The 18108-nt window shown below is 35.9% G+C and overlaps 1 protein-coding gene across 1 annotated transcript in view; it reads right to left on the minus strand.

Moving 5' to 3' along the window:
* Positions 1–18108, minus strand: part of CFAP54 (cilia and flagella associated 54) — a 344097-nt gene that overhangs the window by 236753 nt on the left and 89236 nt on the right. Inside the window, exons 26-30 of the mRNA XM_012663989.1 lie at positions 15641–15763; positions 6539–6667; positions 4736–4850; positions 2840–2929; positions 2071–2197 (exon numbers count right to left, since the gene is read on the minus strand). Coding sequence (XP_012519443.1) covers positions 2071–2197; positions 2840–2929; positions 4736–4850; positions 6539–6667; positions 15641–15763 — 584 coding nt within the window. The remainder of the gene's footprint in view (positions 1–2070; positions 2198–2839; positions 2930–4735; positions 4851–6538; positions 6668–15640; positions 15764–18108) is intronic.

Consider the following 18108-nt stretch of genomic DNA (forward strand, 5'->3'; position numbering starts at 1 on the left):
TTATTTTTTTCTCCCTGCTTTCTTAAATTTGTTATTTTTCTAATTTCTTGAGTTTGATAAGAACTCATTTAATTTTATTTTTCCTTGTTAGTAAAGAAGCTCCTAAAGCTAAGAATTTGTCCCTAACTGCTGCTTTGGATGCATATGATGTGTAGGGTTTCTCGTTTTCACTATTTTCAAAAGGGTCTATACTGAAAGTTAGGTTTATCTCCTGATCCATGCAAGTAATTTATTTTGTTATAAAATTTCAGTTTTGTTGCACTGTAAGAGAAGGTGGTCTTTACAAATCTCAGTCTGGGTAAACTATGGAGCTTTATTTTGCAACTCAAATATGCTCAATTTTTTTAATTTCATGAGTACTTTAAAGTGTTTAGTCTCTATTATATATACATATTAAACTAATCTTATTAAGTATATCTTGTACATCTATGTCCTTTTTATTTTGGTCTTTTTTGAAGTGGCATATTCAACTCCATCAATATTATAATGTTTCTGTCAAATCAGCATTCTTTTCAGCAGCCATTTCCACATATTTTTACTTTTTGTTAAACAGAACATGAAAAGTTCATAAAATATCTTCATTGTGATTTATATGCATTATTGATAGACTTGACCACTTTGAATATGAAGAGGTGTCATTAAAATAAGTGATGAGTGAGATTATTCTTTAAATATGCCAGGACAACTGATAAACTGGGAAAAAACTAAAGTTTAATTCAAGTCCCCATATGAGAATAAATTCTATATGGATTAAAACATTAAATGTAAATCATGAAATTAGAAAAAAATATGGATGCATATTTGTCTCCTGCAATATGAGAAAAATTTGTAAAAACATACTAGGCATATAAACATAAATATAAAATAGATATTACTATCAAAGGAGAAATCAAGATATTATATCTGCACCTCTTCCTATATTTCCTGACTTGGTAAAGAGCACCCAAAACATCTGCTCAGCCTCGAAAGTTAAAGTTATCACCTTTGTTTTGAACTCAGTTATACTGCTCAATCCTCAACTTCAAGTCTTTTACCATACCACTGTTCAGTGCTTCTAAGCCACTCCATCTTTCTCTTCCAAAATATCTATTCTTAGAATAGACTTCCACAGTCAGCCCTTCAAATTTCCCTGCACACTGAAAGTGTCTTCTGATTTTCTTTGTTATCAAGAATGTTATTAAAGCTTCTAAACATCCAATTTTGGCTGTAGTTTGTTGTTTATTCATTTGTTTAATGTAATGGAACGCTCTAATTCTGACCAGTTCTCTTATTACCATGGCCTGTTTCATTTAATGGAAAGAATTTCCTCTTTTATCCTTTGAAAAAAATGAAGCACATGTATTCCAAGATTTTTGTTCTAATAAATGAAGTGCCTATTTTAGGAAGAATATGTTTTTAAGGGGATGCTGCTCTTTTGCTGCTAATTTTTAAAATAGATCTTATGTTACTGATGTTTACTTTTATTAAAACAGAAAGGATAAATCTATGCCCAGTAGAGAAAAGGCCACTTGTCAGTTGTTAGGAAAAAAGATGGATTCATTTGACATCTCTCATAACTGGCATGAGTTACTATGATTTTCTTTGGGAGCAAAGAGAATGATTCAGGCTTCAAGAATGAGAGGGACAGCTCTAAGGTTTACTACTTCTATGTGAAGAATTCCCCCTTCACATGTACAAATAGAAACCCCAAGAAATGGCTCTGTTCCTTACTATAAAAGAATCAGAAACACATAGTAAATGACCAAAATTAGACCCAAAACTCTATGTGAGAGAGAGCTAATGGATCAGAGATAGTATTATCTATCCTGACCCAATAGCAAAAGACCTCCTAATGTATTTCCTGCTGGAAATCTGAACATGTTCTACTCTCATTTCTTAGTTCAGTTGTATAAACATTTTTACGTTTAGTTATTTATTTGTACCCACAGACATAAATCTTCACTATCTCCTGGTATTTGTTTTAACTGCATATACCCCACCCTCTTTTTTGTCTACCTTACGTATCTTAAAGTGACAATGCCACTCATTTATTAAAGTTGTTAACATGTATAAAACTTATATTACAAGTACCTTTTCAAGAAGTCATGGACAGGAATTGTTATCTCCACCACAAGGTGAAACTTTTCATCATTCATGCATTTTAGCATAACTTGTGTAAAGAATTCCAGGAATCTAGGTCTGTGCTTAAATTTCATAACTGTAAAAACAAATTCATGTATAGTTACCAATATACTTAGTTATTGGCATTGAAAGATTACTAGTGTTAACAGTCATTTTGTTCCAATAGGCAAGTCTATTAATCTTCTTTTTAGATCTCTTGCTTCTAAAAAATATATAGAAGTAAATGTGGTATGAACTATTGTTTTTCTAACATCAACTAATCTTTTGCAGTCTATATTTCATTTATTTTCTAAATATCTCAGTGTTATGAAACATTTCATTAAAGTTGTTTCTAATGTCTGATTAATTGGAGAAAAGTTCTGATAATTACTGTAACTAGCAATCTTAATTTTTATTATATTTCACTCTGAGTTAGGCAATAATGTTCCTATTTCTTCATAGCTAAACTTAAAAGTCCCTACTGCTTTTTTCAATGCCCTAGTTTTTGTAAGCTTCCTAGTAACACCATTCGCTACCAAACCAAGCCACCATCAAGGTTCTGTCTTTCCAGACTTTAAATCAGGTACTTGTGTCGTTCTCTTTCGTTACTTGGCAATCAAGATTCTGCATTATTCCGAATGGATAAGAACGCACAATATTCTGCGTAGAACAGGTAAAATCTTTAAGTAGACAACAGAAACAAAATCCACAGAATCGTGTACACATTCAGGTCACCTACCTTCTTTCATGGCATTTTTGACTGACCAATTTAAAACTACAGGGTAAAGAAATATAGGGTCTTCTGCTCCTGAGAGTTCACCTACAACATCTAAGTTTAAAAAAATTAAGAAGTTAATGTTCTATTTAACAAGAATAACCAGCAATAAAAATTCTTAGAAGGGATAAAAAATAGGAAAGTACTCAAGTATTCATTCTAAATTGTGTACCTTGATATATCAATTATAAAATTACATTTTGCAGATAAAAAGAAGCCAATCGTTTAAATTATTTCCTTTAATTTTTTTCCCCTAAAAGCTAAGGGATCTACCACCAAATAGGTGAAGAGTTTCCAAGGCATGATTCTCTCTCATTCAACAACTGTCATACATCAGCACACCCAAGACTCAGAAACCTACCAATTATATTAACTCCATTTTAATAAAATTGCCTTAAAAGGCAGTAAAGTATAGCACAGTCACCGGAGCCAGACTTGCTAGGTTCAAATTCTAACCTTGACACATTTTAGTTATGAGACCTTGGCAAGTTATTTAGCTTCTCCATGCCTCAATTTCCTTATCTTTAAAATGGGGATAATAATAATAATACCTCCCTTATATGGTTGTTATGTACAGGTTCTATGAGTTTTAGTGTGTACAAAACACTTAAAATAGTACCTGGCATACAGAAAACACTGTACAAAACCGTTATTTTTATTATTGTTATTGTTGAATTTACTGTTTAGCTAGTAATATTGCATTGTGCTTCTTAGTAATATGTTTTTATCAATACTGTAAAAATAAGTAATTCACATTTCTAGAACACTTTATATTTTAAGGAATTATACTTTTTATATGTAAAAAGACAATTACCACTTTCCCAAAACTAGGTTTACTGATTATGGGAATAATAGAATATTGGGTTCCATTCATAAATTCAGCTTAAAACAGACAGGGAACACACTGAAAAAGAGAGAGCTCCAAGTCAGGAAATCCTGAAACAGTTTGACCACCAAGATATAACTGAAGCACATAGCAAAAGAGGTAAAGTGGGGACAGGAATTCTAGTGTAGTCAGGTCCCAAAAGACCAGGGGGCCAAAAGTGGAGCCTCATACATGGTTTGTGGCTCAAATTTAGGTATTCTCTTGTTCTTCTAGAAGATTTGAACTATCTGCTTTTTTAAAAACGTGACAATACTAATCATCATCAGAAACTAAATCAATGTCCCAAGGAGCTTGCCAAGCTGCAAACTCCAAAATACCAATCATTGTATTAACACATTGGTCCATTATGAAACTGCTACAGTACAATGACCTAAACCTAATCTTTCATTCTACTCTCTACTCTAGAAGGCCATGGTTCAAACCACTTACACATTAACACCCTTTACACTATCCCTTTATTTCTCAGTTACTGCCTTTAGAGCAGTGATTCTCAATTTTGTGCTACCCCTAAACCCCACCAAAGATCCATTTGTTAACATCTGCCTCCCAGTTGACTGCCACAACTGGGAGGGTGGCATGCTATGCTTCCATGGATAGAAGCCAGGGATGCTGCTCAACATCCTACAGCGCCAAGGACAGTCCCCACAACAAAGAACTATTTGGCCCAAAATGACAGTAGTGTCGAGGTTGAGAAAACTTGCTTTAGATTTAAAAGACGCAGGCTCAAGTCCAAGGCAGCTATGTAATCCTGAGTAAATCACTTAATCTTTACGAGCCACATCTGTAAAGAGCGGTTAGCAATCCCTTATTAACAGGCTATTGTTAGGATTAATGACATAATGTAAAAGCACTGTGTAAACCTTAAAAGGTTTACCAAATGCTAATCTTATCTTAATCCTTTGAACAAAATATTTTCTCATTTTTAAAAATATAATGCTAAACAGAAAAAAGTATACAGGAAAAAAAATGATCACATTGCTTTGTCAGTTTGAGTAGGTGTGTTTCCAACAACGTCAGCTGTTCATTTATTTTTTCAGGCAACAGTATCTGCTGTGGCTTCTTAGTCTTTGAAGACTTCTTAGACGAACCCTAAAAACATTGGTTAAATGTCAGAATGTACTTCAACACATTGCAATAACTGTCATTTTCAAACAACATTCTTTAAATTATGTTTTCGTACTTTCATACTTGGTAGATAAAACTATGATCTACATGGCTAAACAATACTAATTAATAACTAATAATAACAGTTATTATCTTATAACAAAATGCCAGGCACATTACTAAGTATTTCGGGGAGATTAACCAAAATACTGCTGCTTTTCCCTCTCCCTTTCTCCCAGTAACTTCCGCCCTCTATCCAGCCCCCTCCAACACCTGTATTCTTAAAGCAGCTGAGGAGATGGCTCTAAAAATCTTCAAAAGAAAATTCCCAGCCTGCCCTCAGAAATGTATCCCTTTATTCTTTTTTTCCTTTCTTTTCCCAGAAGGAGCTTCTTTACAACTGAGCTAATTGCCTTTGCTACTTTGCCTTTCATCAAAACCTAACGGGATCAGTAATTAGTGGATTAGGAATCGGCCTGTCTGCACTCAGGCTTCCCAGGATGTTTTCTCCGTCTGGGCCTGAGAAGCCGCCCATCAATGTCTCTTGCTCTCCCAAAAAAAAAAAAAAAAAACCTTTCATGCCCCTTTAGGCTTTAAGGGATCTTGAGTGGCTCTAATGACTTCTGCCTCCTATAAATTAACAATGGCTACAATATTAGTCAGAGGTAAGTATCACAGCCTTCTGCTCAACTAGCAGCTTCAAGGAGAGAGGCACGAGGCACTATCCTATGACAATGTGCAGAGACAGGGTCCCAGGCCAGGGCCGGGGTAACATAAAGGGGCTGGCTGGTGGACCTGAGAGGAAACACTTAATGGGAAAAACCCTCAAATTGCCTCCAGCTTAATCAAAACTCTCTCTAGACAAACAACCCCACCCTGCCCCCTCCAAAAGAGGATTATGGCAAAAAAAAAAGTCATTCGGTAAGGCAGGGTGATGTTTTTTGAAAGTGTTTTGTTTTGTTTTGTTTGACAAACAAATGCTTACTTGGAAATTCAACCTGTAATGGAGACAGAAATGGAGCTACTCTACCTGAGACAAGCTGCGGGGCAAGAGTCTCTGCCCCCGTCCAAGCCACTGAAAGGGCTTCAGGTAATTCATAGTGCACGTCAGAAACCCAATAAACTAACATTTCAGAATTCGATCTACAAAAACAGTTAACCGTATAGTTTCAAGGAAAGGCAGTAAAGCATAAGCTCTTGTAGGACCCATGGTTAGAAGGCAGATATTAAAATTTAGTCTCAAAAATTAGCAGTCATAAAGAAGACATTTGAGGTGTCACAGTGAGTTTCAGAAATTTGCTTTGAACACAAGGTAAAAAGCTCTGATGTGTATTTACTACATTTGATGATCCAGAACAATAAAATCTTAGATTTGGAAGAGACTTTGGAGGGCTTTTAGTCCAATGTCCAATCAGGCATAGGAAGCTCACCATCATTGCCTAACTGATGGTCAAAACTGGTGATAAGGACTATTTAGTAGGTTAGCACAGATTCCTTTTTCATTTTCCTGACCATAACTCAAAAAAAAAAACTTCACTATATTATTATATATTACTTCTATGACAAATTAAAAACTGATTAATTTTCATATATGTTTAATAATACTACATGATTCCTGAAAGATCCAACATATATATTTATATGTTTAAAAGCGAGAAACAAAAAGCAATTACCTCCTCTGGAATTTCTTCTTGTTCATCATTACTAAATAGAGATTTGCACGCTGGTGTGATGTCCAACATTTTTTTCCCATAATTTATAATCATTACTGCCAGGTCATACTCCTTCCATGAACGCAGAATCTAATTTTAAAAATTTATTAATTAACTCTGTTGGATACTCTTGTCTATTTTCAAGAATAATGCATCATTTTTCATAAATTTAAAAGCTTCATAATGTTTTGGGTCTAAGAAATCCCCGGTTTTTGTTAAGTAAGCTGCAAATTTATCTACAGATCATATTTAATGCATTTAATATGATTAAAAATGCATGATTTCACTAGTTAACAACTAATAACAGGATCTCACCAATGTTAAAAGAAAAACTTTAGAAAAATTTAATGTAACAGAGTTTGAGCAAAAAATGATTCACGCATCAAGCAGCCCCCCTACTTTACCCCAAAGCAGAATAGCTTCAGAGAGACTCTGTTGGAGGATTTATGAACAAAAAGGAAAGTGACATACAGAAAACGGAAGTGAGGCACAGAAACAGCCAGATTGGTTATAGGTCAACATTTGTCTTATTTGAATATGGTTTGAACAGTTGGCTGCCTTTGATTACCTGAAACTTGGTGATTGTACAAGAGTAGGTTACAATCTGTTTATATAATACACCCAGTCAGGCTACAGTTCACTCTGTACAGAGAAACCTTTCGGCCAGACTTAAAATATGTAAGGAGGCAGCTTTAGGCTAAACTTACTTTAATGCCAATAATGAATTCTTCATACCTCCAGGCCATATAGCTGGATAACTTTCAGTATAGCAAGTTGACTATTAAGAAAATATTTCCATTAAAAAAATCTATATTAAAACAAAGTCATCCTTAAAGGCCACATAAACATTACCTCTTATCTTGAGTTACTTTCTATGGGAAATGGCACAATTATTAACCTCATGATGTCTTGGAGGGGCATTTATATCAGCAAATGATTTACAAGACATTCTGGTAGAGGACTGGACTAGGAATGAACTGTTTTTGGCAGATTCTCCATGAGCGCTAGGGGAGGCATCCACTGTAGTCAAAAGGAGGAAAGGGCCCCTCTTTTACATTGCCTATCCCCAATTCTCTGGCCTTCTTTAGACTGGCCCTTACCTACCTTTCTAGAGTAATCTTCTACCACTCATCTCCTTATACTTTAATCTCACAAAATATTGAGCCAAGTGTAAAATCTGACAATCATCACTGAGGACTGAACTCTGACCTTTTTCTTTTCCCCAAATTCGTTTCTAAGAGGACTGGTGAGTCACATCTACAAACAATAAAATCTCACTAAGCAGGTTTTATTAGCTCAATATAATGTGGTTTACTTTTCAACCTGGTTCCGGTATAGCATCACATGAGAGATAAAAGACCCCCTTATCTTAACTCAGTCATCCAAGCAGACCCCTATCTTAACTCAAACATCCATTCCACTGATTCCAGATCTTTAGACAAAGCTTAACTCTTTCAATCAATTGTCAACTAAAGAATCCCTAAAACCCACCTATGACTTATAAACTCATACTTCGAGATGTCCCACCTTTTTGGGCCAAACCAATGTATAACTTCCATGTATTGATTTAAAATTTTAACCTGTAATTCCTGTTCCTATGAATGTATTAATACAAAACCAAACTGTAATCTGATCGCTTTGGGTACATTTTCTCAAGACCTCTTGAGAACTTGTCCGCCAGGCCAAGGTCACACATATTCAGCTCAGAATAAACCTCTTTAAATTATTTTACAGTTTGCATTTTTCCATCTAAACCATTGTGTTTCAGGACTTCATGTCTTCCCACAGCTGATCCATTTCCCAGAACAGCTTTCCCCACCTTATTTACACAGCTTCACCTTGTGGTTAAAACCTTGGCTCTAGCATCAACCCCAGGAAAGTCAGCAATCTGATTCACTTATACCCTACTGCAGGCCAGGGTCAAAGGAATGGGACACATTCATGGTGAGCCCCTTAGGGCAACTAAGAGTGTAAATAAGTTTGTATGAATTTGCTATATGTAGATATATTCTGTTGAATAGGTTAGTATTTAAGGTAAATAACAACTGTTTCTTCTTATGCAGGAAAGGGATATATAAAATGGCTGAAAAATAAAGAGCGGCTACTTAGACTTGATAAGCCTTACCTAATCCTAAGAACAGGAAATGTTTCTATGGGACCAGAGCAATGGTGCTAATGCTGACTGTGGAACAGAGTGTAGGAAGGAAAATGGTGAAATAAATTTTGAGTAAGTAGACAGGGTTAGGTCATGCAGGGCCTTAAATGCCCAACTAAAACAGTCCAATCTCATCATAAAATTTATATCAGAGGGGAAAATTTTATTAGAAAACAGAAATGAGCTAATGTTTGCTCTCCACTGTACTTAATTTTGCTTTCTGGCATATTTAGAGAACTTATAGAGAACTGTGCGATCATTTTCCCTCATTTTAATATGCTAGTACAAAACAATAAATGATAAAGAATTTTTTCCAGTCAAAAGAAAAATAAAGGACAAATTCTATTTAACATACCAAATGATGAATAGAAATAAAAAGAGTACGCCAGATGTTTAGCATAACAATTTTAAAACCATGCAAAAGTAATGACAGATTTAAGATGAGGGATCTCAGAAGCAGCACTTTAGAAGAAAAAAAAACACTGCTGCTTAAAGAAGGAAGATTCGACCACCTGAAAAGATCACCAGTTTTTAAACAGAACAAAGAAACAGAGCCGTTTCACTAATTGGGCTTTACATGTCCTAAGAGAAAATCCAATATTGTTTATATCAAATGAACACCTGAAATTGGGGATTCAGGATTAGTCCAGGATTCTGGGACTGGAGGCCAGGCTGGAAGACACTTCCCGAATGGCAATTCTCAACATATCAATTTTGGACAAAACCAACCCAAATATCAAATCAAAACCAAATATCAAAAATTAATTTTTTTAAAAGTTCAGAACACATTCAGGTCACTTCTACAGTATCATCACTTGGATTTTAATGATTCCTCCAGTGGGGGAAAGGGGAGTGGGCTCACGGCTGACAAGTCAGGAAAGGCACAAAGCCAGCCCCAAAGCCACTGTGTGCTAAGGGAAAACATTCGTCCACGGCTGAGAGAGGCAGCGTGTGAATTCAAGGACTTCAACCTCCACTGGGCCCCAAACACAGGCTGGTTACTCTAGGTCAGCAGCCCCTCCCATCTTCTACATTGGCTGGCCCAAACCCTCCCATTCTTCTCAAATATTTGAAACCCACCCTTATCCTTCACCTCCTCACTGTCGGCAAATGATCTTGCTTCCTTTCCACAGAGGAAATGCAGGGGAACTAGCTTATCCCCCATTCATGAACCTATCACCACACCTGTAACTACAACCACCCTGTCTTCCTTCAGAGGAGAGAAGTGAATCTCCCCTCCAGACTCACCCCTCCCACAAGTTCTGGGATCCCACTGCCTTCTGCCTCCAGGGACCTTGCTCTACTTCCCTCCTCTCCCCTCCCAAATTTCCCTTCTTTCCCTCTCCTGCCTCCCCCCCATCAATATTCAGATGTTTTGGAATACCAGAATAAGCAGGTTTGGGGTTTTATTGGTTTGTTTGTTTTTAGCAGAAGCTGTTATTGGCAAGTTGCCAACAGCAAGCTGCCTTGGAATAGAGTTTCTTTCTTAGTTCTGGAAGAAACACTGCAATAGTCTCTCCTGGTTATTTAAATGTAAAGTAAGTAGCTGTGTTCAGTGCCCTGAAAGGAAAGTGTACTTGGTCTTCCTTTATTTGAAAAAGACACCCTTCCCCTGGAAATATTCACTGATGGAAGAGTTTGGGGAGGAAAGGCCAACCAGATAAATATATTCTAAAGACACGTAACCTTGGAAGGTGCACTTTTGGCCCAGCATAACACTAATTAACGTGTGTAACACTAATTAACGTGGGAAAGAAAAGGGGTGCTTTGGACTGTGTGGGATCGCGGCTTTCAGTGGTTACACCTTGTGACGGTGACAGAACTAATAGTCACAGGAAGATCCTAAAGGTTGGGGAGGGGTTAGAAATGACAGAGGATTTTTGGATTAATCTGACCTTTTAGTTCTTCCTCCTGCCTAGTGTTCAGAAGCAAGATCAGCCCCTTGGACTAAGTGCACCCTTGAGATTCTTAGATAATTCTTAGATAAATCTACCCTTCTCACTAGACACACTGTTCCCAGGTGATACCACCTATTTTGTTTCAATTGTAGTCCATGTGCTAATGACTCCTTTGTCTTCACACATATTTGGCCTCTTCTGAGCTCCAGGCCCACAGGTCCAATTATGTAATGGCCACTTCTTTGGATAGATCTCAATGTTCAATCTGTTCAAAACTTACCTTCTCCCCTTTTACCACACAAAATTATTCCTCTTCCAGGGTTCAAAGAATAGTGATGTATTCGCCCAACTGCCCAGGCCTGATAGCTGTATATTACTGTTAACTCTTCTCTATTCCTCTTTTATCCCCTTTATGCAGTAGATTGCCAGGTTCTCAATTTTATCTCATAAATTACTCTCCAATCCTTTCAATTCTCTCTACCTCCCACTTTTACCACACTAGTTTAGTTTGTCATCCATCACCTTCTAACACATCCCCTGCCTCAGGTCTTATCACCCTCTAATTATTAGCTGTTGTGCAACCAGAATAATTTTTTTCCTAAACTACAAATCTTATTACATCGTTTCTACGTTTGAAAGCCCTCAGTGGTTCCTCCCTGACCTCAGAAGATGGCCATGTGTCACGTGATACCTGTTCATTGTTCCATCTTTTAAGGCAACTGAAATATTTAATTATATCCTGCATAATTCAAGATAAATTTGATTCTTCTTTTCTAAAACTGTAAAATTATTTCATATTTTCTCATTGATTACTCCCTGAGGTAATCAATGTTAATAATCCTGTATCTGTCATATATTTTTCCCAACCTAATATTTGCCTTTAAGTTTTGTTTATAGTGCCTTGCCATAAAAATGTTTTATTATATAATCTAATCATCTATCTTTGAATTTTGTGCCTTACTGAGGAAGGTGTCCCCTGATTCCAAGGCCATACAAATATCCTGAATCCATCTGGACTTTATTTTGTTTATGGTATGAGATAGGGCTCTGGCTTTGTTCACTTCCAGATGAATATAGTTAATTATACCAGCAATTTTCATTAAATAAGCTACTATAATACACTATAATTTTCTCAATGAATCAAATAACTTATCTTTGTCATACAGTAATTTCTTCTGCAGACTTGGGGCTATTCCTAGACCCTCTATTCTACTCCACTGAACTATGTCCCCCTTACTCTGTTAACATCATTTTTTACTGAAGTGGCCTTGTGACAAATTTTAATATCTATTGAGAACTCTTAACTTATTCTAATCAGTTCCAGAGAAACACTATTGGAATTCTGATTAGAACTGCATTAAATTTAAGTATTACTTTAGGAAGGATTTACATTCCTATGACAGTACGTCTTCCTATTCAGGACTTAGTGTGGCCTGCCACATGGTCAGATCTTATTTTCTGTCCCTTGGTAAGATGTCACAGTTCTTTTATTTAGGTTCTTTAACATTTTGTTAAGTTTAAGATATTTTATTTTATAAATGGTATATTTTACCCTCTCCATATCTAACTGATTACTACTAGTATAATAAAAAAATTATCAGTTTGTAGGTATCTTATACACAGTCACTTAATATATTCTCTTTATAATTCTAGTAATTTTTTCCTAGATTCTCATGGGTTTTTGAGACCTCCACAATTACAGATAAATTATGCAGGCAGTCACCAGGTTACAGAAGAGGTGTATGTTCCTGAGAATATCTTTAGGTCGGACTTGTATGTAACTCAGATCCCTGAAGAACAGCATATATATAGTAATAATAACAATACTATAATGGCTCACGTGATAATAATAATACTATATAATACTGTAATAAGAATAAGAATACTGTGTATTATTGTGTAATACTGAAATAATAAGTTACAGATACTATTGTGCTCTTTCTTTTAGTTCAAACAAACAGAACATAAAAACAAACTCATACAAAAACTTTATACAGGAGAAAGGAGAAATTTTTAAAAAGAATATTAAAGGTTAACACTCACTAATGTTGCATCAATGCTAAGCTAATAGAATGTTACACTTCTTTTGATCTTCTAACTAAATCAATAATAACCTTTCCATTTCAGTCATTAATCCACTACACTGCTTAGCAATAATTGATGCTTTCATTGGAGCACTACCTTTCCTGTGTTCCAATATTCTCACTTTATCCTTCATATTATAATTGTTCCGATAGTCAAGCAACCGAAGCCTAATGCTTTCTCAGTGAATGATGGCGTCTGGCCTTTCTCTCAAAGCTTAATTATTTCTACTTTTGTTTCCACCGTAATCACTTTTCTCTTTGCTGCAGGCTCACCTGGACTTGCAGTGGACTTTTGCTTTGGAGGCATGGTCATAAAGGAAAACACAGACTCACAAAATCAAAATAAAAAGTTAAGATGAAAGTGATGCTGTGCATAAGCAACCACATGAACGCTGAGACCAGCCGCTGGTGTAAAGATGCATCAATGAACCTCTTGTGCCATGTGGGTTTGTTTACATGCACAGAAGAAACTAGTTCCCAAATGATTGATATTAATTTTTTAATTATAAATTATCCTTACGGGGGGCCTTGGGAGCCCATTTGGAGTATGGAACACCATAAGACAGGTCGTCTATAACCCGGGGACTGCCTGCATGTTCCTTTCTCATAATATTAAATTGTTTCATATACTTATCTATTGCATGAGAAAGAACCTCTAAAAACACTGAATCTTACTGTTAAAAGAGTCAGCAGTTTTTTCCTATTTCTGACTTTTAAGGAAAGAGCTTCAGAAATTTGCCATTTAGTATGTTTGCTGTAAAATTTTGGCAAATGTCTTTATTATTCAATAGCTTCCTTCCATTCCTAACTTATTAGAAATTTAAGTAGGAAAGGTTGCTAAGTGAGAAAAGTGCTCAAATGCCTTCAAAGCATTTTTGCTATAATTTTACTGGTTTTTTTCCTTTAATTTGCTGTTGTAAAAAAAATTCGTTTTGCTTTAATTCAGACTTGATCTTCAATACTTGACAATGAACCTGTCCTAAGACTGGAAAATGACCAGATGGCATCCGGGAGCAGAGTAGGGTGATCTGTCAGAACAGAATCTCTGTCCTGATTAATGCTTTGGGCTCTGCACTCTGCTTTTTCTGACATGAAAATTGCCACTCCTTTATTTTTATTTGCATTTGCCCAGTACCTGTGTCTATCCATTTATTTTTCAACATTATTTGGTCACCCTGTTTTAGGAGTGTTTCTTGAAATAGTACACATTTGAACCTGACTTTTTAGTCCATCTGGTAGTCTCTGTCTTCTGAGTTTATTCACACTTAGTGAAGTGGTTAATATACTTAATTTTATTCCTTCCATCTTAAATACTACCTTTTTCCTTCTCACTTTTGCCAAATTAGCCATTTTTCGTCCCTTTTTTCCTGTTTCTGTTTCCTCTCTCATTCCTCCCTGTTCATTTTTCTTCCTGTCAATTTAGAAGGCTTACCATGCTTTAAAGTTCTGCTCATGGTTATATATTCCTCTGAATCGTCTTGAAATATATACATTCTGTCAAAGAACATAATAATTTTATACTACTTGTATTTTATATGTGTGTGTATATACATATACAAAACACACAACCACGCACCAAGAATCTTTACCTCCTCACATCTTCCCCCAAGCCAAACAGGATGGAAGTTTTAGTTCTAGGTTACTAGTAAGTTTCCCTTTCAAAGATGACTCTTCTCTTTCAAGATTCCCTACTTAGCATTTATATTGCAAAGTCCTAGTCACATCGTTATTATCTATTTAATTTTAATAACTCATATATTGCAAGATTCATTGCCCCCATTATTTTTCTCCTTTTTGTCTTTCCCTAGCTTGGGATTTCTGTTCTGAATTAATTCTCATTTGATAGAGTATTTCCTCAAGTGTTTTCCTCAGATAAGTACATGGGCAAAATTCTTTTCAAATGCCTGCACTTCTGAAAATGTTTGTTTTGCCCTGACAAATGAATGATATCTTTCCCGGTTATTAATTTTTGGACTTCAGTCTTTTTTCCCTCAGGGTTCTACAAATGTTGTTCCAGTGTTTTAACTTCTAGTGTTGCTGATAAAAAGTTTGAAGCTAATTGATTCTCTTTCCGTTGCAAATAACTGCTCATGTCATCTATGAGCTATTCTTCTCCTGCAGCTACTATGAGGTTCTCTCTAATTCTCTGTGCATATGTCAAGTGCCTAAAACAGCACCTGTCACAGACGAGTAATCAGTCAATATTTGTTAAACGGAGGAGAGAAACAAAAAAGAAAAACCAGTTTATATTCTGACCACACTTTTGCCTATGTCTTCTCCCTGGCTCAGATCTCCAGATATATCACTCTTGATTGGTGCAGTCTGAATTCGTCTTTATGGTTTGTCCTCTGTTGAGTTCAGGGTCCTGCACACCAATCTCAGAATCATCCTTAGATCCTATCTAGTCTGTCCTTGCCTTCAAGTCTAACATCGTTTTTTACATTCTAATTTCATGAGATTATCATACTCTTTCTTTACTGACTGCCCTTCAATCATAACCCTGCTGCTTGAGCTCTGGACATCTTCGAAGCACCATTACCCACACTCAACTCCTGGCTTAAGACACTTCAGCTCTACCTGCAGGGCCAATGAGATCACAACGTGACAAGATGAAAAGCAGGTTTACTGCAATATAACGAATACATAATTAATGTTTTAGGGTTGTGAAACAAATCTGTTCTGTGCGACCATATAGAATGCCTATAAAATAAATGCTATTTCAAGAACATCAAGTTTTAGTTTGTGAAGCACCACAGTTTCATCAAAAAATTCAACAACACATTGAACTATTCTGTAATGTTTAGACTTTACATTTGCTTTTGATCTAAAAATGCTTTTCTATTTCCCACGATTCAAAGTAGTTTGACTTTCTAAAGCATTACTGCTCCTAAATTTTATGACACTGAATAAAGAATAAGATAAATACCTTTGTTATGTAGAAGATACAACAAGCTATCATGTGCTGTATACTTTCAAAACCTGCGGTATTTTTCTTCCAGTAGATGGTATTTGGTAGTCCTTGCAAAACCACTATGCACTTTATCAAGATCTAAAAATTAGAAAATGATTTTAGTTTTAAAATCTCATCCTTACTAATTATAAAATGCTCTAATCAAATCAAGTGAGTTTTAAGACATAAAATTTTACTGTTATAACTAATTATTGATAAATTTTTTATTAGCTAGAAAGGAATGTACACTGAGATAAAATTGATATGTTCAATCCTGAGACGAGCCCTTCATCTAAAGTAACTTGAAAACTAGCAAAAAGAATAAAATACACACATAACTATTAAAAAAAACATACTTTGACAAGTGTCATAAAAGATATAGGCAGCATGTTACATGCATACAAAAAACTAAAGATCATATCCAGGCATAGGAGGACCTTGAAAAATCATTTGAAGGATTATGTGGTATATTAAATATTATATAGTGATTCCAGGTACTTGAAATAATACCTTCCTTTAAAATTAAGGCCAAATATTCACATCCAGGAAATCAATTAATATTGGTGTTCACTTCATATTCTCCTTGTTTGATATTATATTATTCTGAATTTGATCAAGAGCTCGATGATTAAGTTTAGCTTTCAATACTGTTGCACGGTTCTGGGCAACATCATTGTCAGAAAAGTACAGCTGAGATTGCAGCAATCTATTCATCATTGAGAGTATCCCCAAGGAAAAATTAATATACAAATATTGGTTCTTTGGGGGCACATTAAGTGCTTCAAGCTCCCATTCTAACAACACTGCTAGTATTGTTACCAGACACTTATTTTTAATACTTTTTTAACTCCTTCCCCTCCATGATCACCATCTCCCACCCTCCCACACCATATCCCCAATCATGTTAACACCCTAGTAGTTTTGTAGTTTTCTTGAGGCTCATATAATCATATATGTATGTGTGTATAAATCCATAAACATACATAGAAGGAAGGTTGTTGTCATTTTACAAAATGGGATTTATACATACTTTTTTGAACTATACATTTCTCCTTCAACCATGCCTTGTGAGAGATCCCCCAAGTCTACAAGTACAGTTCTAATTCATTATTTCTAATGGCTGCATAATATCATTTGGTATGGATCAACCATAATCTACTCAGCCACTTCCAGGACCTCATGTTGCACACTTTCACGGTTAATGTTGCGCAGTCTGGCAGTGCTGATACTTCTCTTTGTCTGCAGCTTTTTTGCCACTGCCAAGAATGCCACAGTAAACACCCTTATACGTGCTCAGTTGCCAATTCTGAGTAGCAATCAAGGCACCAGCTTCAAGCTGATACCCACTGAGGATGAGACATCACCCTCCAGGACACAATATACACCCTATATCCATGCCTAGTATGGGATACTGTGTCCCAGTAGGTAGAACACATGGGTCCAGGAACCAAGGGGTGGAGCTGGGAGTAGATTTTGCCAACCTGTGATTTTACTCCATAGGATAAAATACTAACAGAGGTATGTCTGTGTCAGATAAATGTATTTCTAATTGTACTAAAATTTTATTCTATAGGATAAATTACTAGCAGAGGGATTACCATATCAGGTATTTGGGGGTTTTCTTGTTTGTTTTTTGGTTTTTTTTTTATTTCAGCATATTACGGGGGTACAAATGTTTAGGCTACATATATTGCCTTTGCCTCGCCCAAGTCAGAGCTTCAAGCATGTCCATCCCCCCAACAGTGCACACCTCACCCATTAGGTGTCTATATACCCATCCCCTCCTCTCCCATCCCACCTGCCCGACACCCAATGAATATTACTACCATATGTGCACATAAATGTTGATCAGTTAATATCAATTTAATTTTTCCATTCTTGGAATACTTCACTTAGTAGAAATGGGCTCCAGTTCTATCCAGGATAATACAGGAGGTGCTAGATCAACATTGTTTTTTGTGGCTGAGTAGAACTCCGTGGTATACACCTACCACATTTTATTAATCCACTCATGTATTGATGGGCACTTGGGTTGTTTCCACATCTTTACAACTGTGAATGATGCATATAGCATATAAACATTCAAGTGCAGATGTCTTTTTTACAGAATGTCTTTTGTTCTTCTGGGTAGATGCCCAGTAATGGGATTGCTGGGTTAAATGGTAGTTCTACTTCTAGCTCTTTGTGGTATCTCCATATTACTTTCCACAGAGGTTGTACTAGTTTGCAGTCCCACCAGCAGTGCAGTAGTATTCCTGTCTCTCCGCATCCATGCCAATGTTTGTTGTTTTGGGACTTTTTGATCAAAACTATTCTCATTGGAGATAAGTGATATCACATTGTGGTTTTGATTTGCATTTCCCTGATGATTAGAGATGTTGAGCATTTTTTCATATGTTTGTTGGCCATTAGTCTGTCTTCTTTTGAAAAGTTTCTGTTCATGT

The sequence above is a fragment of the Propithecus coquereli genome, unplaced genomic scaffold (genome assembly GCF_000956105.1).
Source record: "Propithecus coquereli isolate 6110/MARCELLA unplaced genomic scaffold, Pcoq_1.0 Scaffold85, whole genome shotgun sequence".
NCBI lineage: Eukaryota > Metazoa > Chordata > Mammalia > Primates > Indriidae > Propithecus > Propithecus coquereli.